The following is a 9,329-nucleotide window of genomic DNA, read 5'->3' as shown; positions in this document are numbered from 1 at the left end:
AGTCATGATGTGCCTATATTTGGTCATGATGTGATGTCTGTCTCTTATACACATCTAGATGTGTATAAGAGACAGTTATTGCATTGAGAGAATTTTTTGTATAACATATGCCTAATCACTCATAATCAAGAAGCTAGGCCTTGTAAGTAAAATAGCAGCATTCTCCACACTTCTGTTTATAATATTAGTGAGTTATAATATTATCATTATTACTGTATTATTTATTATTATTATTATTATTATTATTATTTATTATTTATTATTCATTATTTACTATTCATTGAAATTTTGATTTGTAATTTCTAAAACATTTAAACGTTTTGATTTAAAATATGTATTAAAACAATCAATATATTATAACACAATTAGGCCTATATCTTTAATATATTTTTATCTTTAAAATCTTTTAGTTGCACAATTAATTGATTTGTAAAGCACAATTGGGCATGTTTGCATAGCACAGGACTCCTTGGACAAGTTTTCGCTTTTATTGGAGGATTCAATTTTTATTTTTAATTATAATTTAAGCTACCTTTGACTGATACTTCATGTAGCTTTCTGGAAATTTAGTTATATAATTTAACAGCAAAGTGCAACATTGCATCTTTTTATAAATCATTGCTGCTTGAAAATTCTTCCTTTTTTTTCCATCGTAATTAAGCTGATTTAAGTACTACCTTAAGGTGTTCGGCCGAAGAAGTACCGAAATTAGGCCTGTCTAGGCCTAGTAGTAGTAGGTGGATATATATTACCGCGAAGTGGGGCGGGCGGTACATGCCTTATATTAATTTACTACGTGGATAGCGATATTTTTCGATGCCATGCAAAGTTAAAATAAAATCCCAAATCCTCCTCCTTTTTGGAATTTAAGGAAATTAATACATTTTTGTTTCTTTGTTGGATCGATTGCAGCAACCCCAAACCCAACATAACGGTATTTCACATTATTTAGCATTAATCATCTATAATTTCTGCTAACTTCCTACCCTATCGCGTCGTTTTGTTTTGGTGACAACATGGCCGGTGTAAGTCACGTGATTGAAACCGAGTTGGCCAAACTCTCTCTCTATCTACGGCTCTAGCTGCGTAGAGCTTATCGTTTTTTTACGCTCTCAATGAGCGTTGTTGGCTCTCTTGTTCTATTTATACTCTTTGACAATATGCGTAATCTATGATGTGAATTTAATTCAATGGACCTTTTCGCTAAGTCCCGCCCCTTGGATATTGTTGCTAAGGTCCCACAAGACGACAGAGTTAAAACATACTCGGACCACTGATCTCTACTATAAATAGCTGGATTGCTCATCGGCCAATCCGTGTACAGAAAAAAGTGAGGCCACCGACGCCATGTTGGAGGGCCTAAATGACGCATCTGTTTAGACAAGTTTCTTTTGACATTTGTTTAAATTATTGTTAAAAATAACGATTTTTGCCATACTCTTCAATAATAAATTTAAATTTAACGTAAGATTTTTTTTTTTTTTTTTTTTTCAAATCATCTAACTACTCGGCGCGACACTGTTTATGCAGCCTACAAAAGCGCGAGCAAAGTCGCGTTGTTACAGTGACGTCGACCATTAACAACGCAAATAACTTCGCCTGCATTAGTTAGATAATTTGAAAAATAATCATTACGTTAAATTTATTATTAAAAAGTATTGCAAGAATCAAGTATTGCAAGAATAGTAAAGATCATGGTATCACAAATGTTCATATAGATGTGGTTAAATATCATAAAACTAAAAAAAAAAAAAAAAAAAAAAAAAAAAAAAAAAAAAAAAAAAAAAAAACAATGAATGTTAGATAGATAACCACACATTTAACAAATTTACCTTTGTCTTTATTTTCAATATCAGTGTCAGTTGTGTTTACAGTGCCGCTTTCAGGATCGTTGTTTTCCGTCGAATTTCTTGATGTTATATTGTCTGCTTTTATGTTTACTTTTGGAACTGGTTCAGCCGTTGAGGGCGGTAATGTAAAATTAAACACGATTGTTGTGTTTTTTATTGTGGCTATACTATTTTGCTCTGTACTACTAACGATTCCCGTACTCATTGATTCGCTACTACTACTTAATGAGGTTACTGTTTGAGACGGTGTACCGTTAGAGGGCAGTGTTGTATTAATATTTGTGTTGTTCCCGGTTTTGGAATGCTGATGAAAACTGCCTGAAGTTGCTAATAATGTAGAATCTATAATGCCTTCCTCCATAGTACTGCTGTTAGATATGTCCTCATACTCCTCCTCAATGGCCGTCCAATCGGATGTCAAAATTTCAGTGACTGTAATACCGTCTTGGGTGATAGTCTGCGACATAGTGGTAGTGACATTTGGTATAATATTTGCTAATTAAACAGAAAAAAAAAACTATTAATGTATTCGTATATGAAGGCAAACGATAACGTAGAAAAACCATTAGCCAACTTATTGAAGATACAAGTCTCCCTCTGTTAAAGACCCCTCGGTTCAAAATTTACAAATACATGTTATCTTTATTATTACATTAGAGACTTAAATTAGCTACTAAAGAACATGAAAATCCAGGTACCCAAATTGGTCTTTAATTGGGGGGGGGGACCTGTAAGTTCACTGTAAATTGTACCAGAAAAGTTTATTTACGGAGACTAATTGACTTCTAAGAAGACGTAATGGAAAAAGAAGATATCTGACTAGTGTTAAACTTTAAAAGATATCGATATCACAAAGGAACACTGAAAAAAGACTAAGCATCTTGAGACGGTTTTTAATATGAAAGGTGCTATAAAAATACATGACGAAACCCAATGCCAATTGACATTAGACGCAGTCTTCATCAATTTCTCAGATAACATTACTTTTCCAAGGTGAAGGAATGGGAAAAACGTCAATTCGAGGTCAATCAATCATGATGGCTGTGAAGTGCTTTAGTTATAAATTGACTGTTTTTGTATTGATGTTACATGTTTTGCATTGTTCCAATGAAGATTATGATTGCTATGGTATTCCTGAATATTATTCTTCATGTAATTTCAAGATATTTAATGCTGAACTTGCTATAGTACACCTTTGCAGCTAGGCCTAGGCAGCCCCTCTGATGTCTATTGTTCATGGTATGTACCTGGCCACACTAATCTGTTGATCACACCTTGCAGTCTATTGACTACATACTATTATGCGGTGTCTAGGCCTAGATTATGTGTGATAGTCTTGTACCACAACATGATTAGTATTAAAAAAGGTACTTTGTGGGCAGGCTAGCATTATACTATAGTAATTCTCAAGCAACATTCCACGCCCAGGTGCTAGTATGTCAGGTGATGTCCAACCTAACCCTGGACCTCAAGTAGACAGCGCCCGTGAAATTCACACTTACTACCTAACATTCGGAGCTTGAAAAATAAGATGGAAACATTTTATAGTGAACTACGAGTACATTTACTGGCAGATACAATTGATATTGTTGCCATGTGTGAAACATGGTTAAATGAAACTGTTACTGATGCTGAAGTATCCCTTGCTAATTTATCCATGTTCAGGAGAGATAGAGGTGAAGGAAGGAGAGGCGGTGGTTTGTTGTTGTCAGTGCATAATAAATTTAAGTCTTCCCATATTAGCGACATGGAAAACAACCAAGAACTTATGTGGGTAGAAATTGTATTTTCCAAACACAAAGAAGTTACTACTTGGGGTATATTATAGGCCACCCGGTCAGAGTGTGCAATTCATCAATCAGCTTGCACATTCAGTCGAAACAGCATTATACCAGTATCCCAACAGTATTGGAGATGATGTGATAATACTTGGGATTTTCAATCTTCCAGCTCTTGGCTGGGACTCATCTGGCCTTCACACCATCAATAACAATGATAGATTAGATAATATGAGTCAGCTTTTTATTGACACAGTATTAAATAGTAATTGCTTTTATCAGTGCAATACTTCCATAACATGTAATAATAGGATTTTAGACTTGGTACTTTGTAGCAAACATCTCGACCCTTCTAGTATTACGTCTGGATTGAATATTTTCAAATCTGATCATGAATCTTTGTCTATTTTTTTTTTATACATTTCAGTGCAATAATAATAATAATAATAATTATGATAATTTCAATAGTAATGATAATAGACTTTTATACCATTTTAGAAAACATAATTTTAATGACCTTGTAAATAATTTAAATTGTATTTCTTGGAACATTCTTGATTTAACTAATGATGTTAATGAGGCCACTTCTTTATTTTATGATTTACTCCATGCAACAATTAAAGATCTTGTTCCTGTGTTTAAACCAAAAAGAAAACTCCCACCTTGGTTTAATCATGAATTATACAAAGCTTTAAAACTTAAGGAAAAAATATTTAAAATTAAGAAAAGAACTAAAACTCGACTTGCTGTTGAAGATTTTAGAATGGCCAGAACAAATTTAAAAAAAAACTTTGTAATCAGCGGTACAGACAGTATGTTGATGCTCTTTCAAACGATCTGAACATCAATCCTAAAAGATTTTGGACTTGGATTAGAACAACACGGAAGTCATCAACTTTGCCCTCTGTACTACTCCATTATCAAGGTCAAGTCCATGGCACCTCTTTGAAAAAAAGCTAATGCTTTTAGTATCTACTTCAATTCATTTTTTAATTATAATAATAATAATAACAATAACAATAACAATAACAATAACAATAATAATAATACATCTTCTCAGCAGTCACAATTCCCTGAAGCTCCTGATCTTCCCGAATACCCCTTGGACTATCTTTCCTCGGTAACCGTCAGTGCTGATGCAATTTCAGGTCATCTAAGTAAGCGTTGTGTACATAAGGCCGTTGGCTGTGATGGTATCAGTAACTACTTTGCTTAAAGCTGGTTCTGTTCCGCTTTCTGTTCCCTTAAAAAAATATTTGATCTATCTCTTTCCACGGGCAAGTTTCCTGATGTCTGGAAACAAGCTAATATTTGTCCCATTTTCAAGGGGGGGGGGGGTCCCCGTAATGAGATTACCAATTACCGTGCCATTTCACTGCTCCCGTGTCTTTCTAAAATATTTGAACGTATTCTTTTTGATCACATTTTTTCCCATGTTTCTCCTGTTTTAAGTATATTTCAACACGGGTTTATTCCAGGTAGGTCAACTCGAACTAATCTTGCTAGTTTTTTACCCACCGCACTTAATGCAATCAACTCTAAATTACAATGTGACATTATATTGACAGATTTTTCCGAAGCTTTTGACTGCATTTCCCATTCTCAACTTATTTTTAAAATTCAAAAATTTGGTATCACCGGTCCCCTTTTTAGCTTAATTTCTGATTATTTATCTAATCGCAGTCAACGTGTGGTTATTGACGGTTTTTATTCTAAATCCAAACCCGTTCCATCTGGTCTATCCTTGGTCCTTTATTTTTTAATTTATTCAGTAATGATCTTCATTATTTTGTCAATAGTTCACATTGCCTTATGTACGCTGATGATCTGAAGCTGTATCGTATTGCTGGGACTGAGAGTGATGCAGGGGTCTTCAGGAAGATCTTAATGATGTTGTTGCATGGAGTCGGCACTGGGGTCTTTCTCTCAATGTCTCCAAATGTAAATCAATGTCTGTTTCACATAAATTAAAACCTTTATATTTTCCTTATAAAATTGGGGATATTGTTTTAGAAAAAGTGTCTGTTCTTCGCGATCTGGGTGTCTTCATCGACTGTAAGCTTATATTTTGTAAACATATTGATCATGTTATTCGTAAGGGAAACAGAATGCTTGGGTCCATTTGAAGACATTGCAGAGAAATAAATAGCCCTGGTGCCATTATCGCCTTATATCGTTATTTAGTTACTTCTCATTTTGAATATTGCTGTTATTTTTAGTTCTGCATCCAAATCGCAGTTAATTCGCATCGATAGGATGCATCTTAAGTTTATTAGGTTTTTTTCGAAAAATGTTTTAATCGCCCATGTAAATTAATGTGTCCTAGGAACAGATTTTTATTTCATGATATGATTTTTCTCTATAAATGTGTTAACTCGTATTTTAGTTGTGATCTTGTACGTCTGTTTGGTTTGCATGTTAATTCTTGAAGCCTTCGTTCCTGTCCTACCTTTAATGTCTCCTTTTGTAGAGTTGATGTCTGTAAACGTAGTTTTATTTCTAGCCTTTCATTTCAATATAATTCTCTTATTTCAACCTCTAGTATTGACATTTTTCACAATAGTTTGTCTATATTTCGTTCTATTATTATTAATCATTTGAATAGGTGAGATTTTTGAACTCTTTCGTCTGTATATTTGATATATTTAAATTTTATGTATTTTACCAGCCTGTTAGTGGCGATGATTCGCTGTTGGTCTGTTGCAGTGAAATAAATAAATAAATAAATAAAGCATGAATGGTTAATTAATATAATTTAGTGCAAGTATAAAGGATTGATAGAATAAATAGTGTGTTTTAAGCTACAAACACAAAACTGTGATAAAAAGAAGTGTTGTTGTTAATGCAATGATGACTATATATTTTCTTAGCCTTGAAATTGAGGCAGTGACAAGTGGAACATTTGTGGTTAAATTATAGATACACTTGGATGTTTTTTTTAAAATGTTTTTTGTATTTGAAGCAATGAGTCATGGCACACAAAATTATTTTTTGATATTATGCATGCACATCTTATTTCCAACGCAAAGTCGGTGGTTGTATCTTCTCGGAAATAAATCGGTTAATGTTTTGATAATTATTTGTATTGTTAACTTTCTTGTCTCTTGTAAATAATATGTTCGGACTCTTGTAAGATAGTTTCAGAAAGGCTGTATGGCAGGATGTTTCGTCGACGGACATCTTGCTAATAGAGGTTTCATCGACAGTGTACAATTTACAGGAATTATGCTGGTCAACAACTAAATCTACATATTGTTTCTTCTCAGGACAAGTTAAAAAATAAAATGTAATTCCTCAGACACACTAAGTTCGTCTACCATGATGTGTTGGTCAAGACATTTAATAGTAAAGGTGACATGGAAGCTTGTGAAATGTATTGGTGGTATAATATATATTAATATTTTCGTCTACACCAATCTAATGCATCACTAGTTGATACAATACAACCCAAAGTGGGCCTACCTAAACAGAATCCATAAAAAAATAATAATTAAACCATTATGTTAAACTAGAACACAATAACTTTAATTTCTTTCGCAAGGCTTTGTTGTATACATTAATCATTATTTAAGTGAATTTCGTATTGTATTGAATCACCAAAGCAGGCCTTAACTAGGTTTTAAAACTTATGAGGATGTTACAATATCTAGTCTTATACAGACCTCGCAGGAGTAGGCCAGTATAATTAAATTAAAAAACTACCGTCATTTTAAGTATTTTAAACTATTACTGCTTCTATGATCTGTAGTAATTCTCTCGTCAACATTAATAACACAATTTCGTACTGTATTAGGATTATTTTGATTAAAATTAGGCCCAACCAGGGACACTGAAACGGTAGACATATTAGATGTACTCAATGCCTATAATACAAATAACGATTTTCAATTTTGTACTATAATTATTCCTTATGATTGGTAATAATAATACTGGTCAGTATAAGGTTTTTATAATTAAAAACATTAGAGAACTTATGTGTGACACGGTATAGTAGTCAATATCAAAATTCACTTAAACGGGTTTTTTTTTATAATTTTAATTGTTTTTTAAATATTAAGAATATAAACAATGTGTGTGTTGTTTTAAATCAGTATCTCACTTGCAGTGTGCTTTTCTTGAGGACGTCCGGATCCATATTTAGAAATAATCAGATTTATGTAGCTAGATAACGACAAACAGAATTAACGTAATTATATAACTATGCAATAATAAAATACCCATTAATTTATTGATTTGCCTAATTTGAACGTACATTCAAGTTGTAATTCAGCCTGTGTTGCTATTTTTTAAATTTTATATGTGAATGAATAAAAGATTCCGACCAATTTATATTGTAAGGTGTCCTCTACTTGTATATTTCAATTTCACTGTATATTTGTAATAAGTCGTATTCTGGTATATTTTAAACGTTTTAAATATTATTACTTATTGTACATTTAATTTTTTTTAAATTAAATTTGCAGTAAAGTCACCTTTTGTGTTGTATATTGTCTTTCTTTCTATCTCAAGTTGTACCAATTAAAAAAAATTGCCCTTTATATTGTTTTATTTTATTTTATTTTTTTATTTATTTATTTTATTTAAATCAACTTTAGGCAGGATAACATATACAGGCGAGATCTTACCGTTGTTTTACAATATGGTCCTGCAAGAACACAGTACAATAACACCAACAATAAGTAAATTATTACTTATTGTACATTTAATTTTTTTTAAATTAAATTTGCAGTAAAGTCACCTTTTGTGTTGTATATTGTCTTTCTTTTTATCTCTAGTTGTACCAATTAAAAAAATTGCCCTTTATATTGTTTTATTTTATTTTATTTTTTTATTAATTTATTTTATTTAAATCAACTTTAGGCAGGATAACATATACAGGCGAGATCTTACCGCTGTTTTACAATATGGTCCTGCAAGAACACAGTACAATAACACCAACAATAAGTAACCAGCACAGTACAATAAAATAAACAATAGTAAAAACTTTGGTGGAAAACTATCCATCCCCCGCCGGACACCAACCCGGTTTAGGGGCCAGGAATTACCGCTCAATGGTAAGCTTAACTACATTAACTTAACTTAACTTTATAAATAACTTTAGTTATTACAGTCTCTTATGATTTGCTATAGTACTAAATTATATAATACATGAGCATGTGTTTATTATAAGCCTGTATTATTTTTTTTTTTAGCAGAATCTTGTATTGCATGATTTATATACTAAAGGTTGGTCTGCATGTATGCAAATCTATATACAGTCGAGTCCGCCAAAGTCGACTCTGTTTAAGTCGAAAATTCGCGTCAGTCGAATTTTTGAAAAAGTCCCAATTTTCTCCTATGTATTACTGTGTAAATTGTTTGTTTAATTCGAATTTTTATAAGTCGAATTTCGGCTATATCGACGGAATTTTCCGGTCCGGATAGGCCGATTTTAAAGTAATTTCAACCACACAAGTCGAAGTTCCAAATTTAGTAGCGCACGTGGAAAAAAAAAAACAGCCGTGGGAAAATACGAAGTTCAATCCTTGTTGTACGGCAACAAGTTAGCCATGTCAAACTAACATCTTAGACAACGAGCTGTGGAACTTGGCTCACATGATCGTATGTCGTAAGTCGCAGTCTACTCTCACAATACAGACACCCCTCCGGACCGGCTCCAATGTTCAGTTTTTCGTCCAGTTTAGTTTGTAAAACTTGTACT

At 32.7% G+C, this 9,329-nt stretch overlaps 1 protein-coding gene across 1 annotated transcript in view; it reads right to left on the bottom strand.

Moving 5' to 3' along the window:
- Positions 1 to 9,329, bottom strand: part of LOC117114720 — a 58,714-nt gene that overhangs the window by 4,021 nt on the left and 45,364 nt on the right. The window contains exon 3 of the mRNA XM_033258410.1: positions 1,833 to 2,345. Within this exon, the coding sequence (XP_033114301.1) occupies positions 1,833 to 2,345 (513 nt within the window). The remainder of the gene's footprint in view (positions 1 to 1,832; positions 2,346 to 9,329) is intronic.

The sequence above is a fragment of the Anneissia japonica genome, unplaced genomic scaffold (assembly GCF_011630105.1).
Source record: "Anneissia japonica isolate Jap-2015-1 unplaced genomic scaffold, ASM1163010v1 scaffold2713_len195869_cov164, whole genome shotgun sequence".
In the NCBI taxonomy this organism is placed as follows: Eukaryota; Metazoa; Echinodermata; class Crinoidea; order Comatulida; family Comatulidae; genus Anneissia; species Anneissia japonica.
The sequence above is the reverse complement of the archived record's forward strand: the minus strand, read 5'-3'. Positions and strand labels throughout refer to the sequence as shown.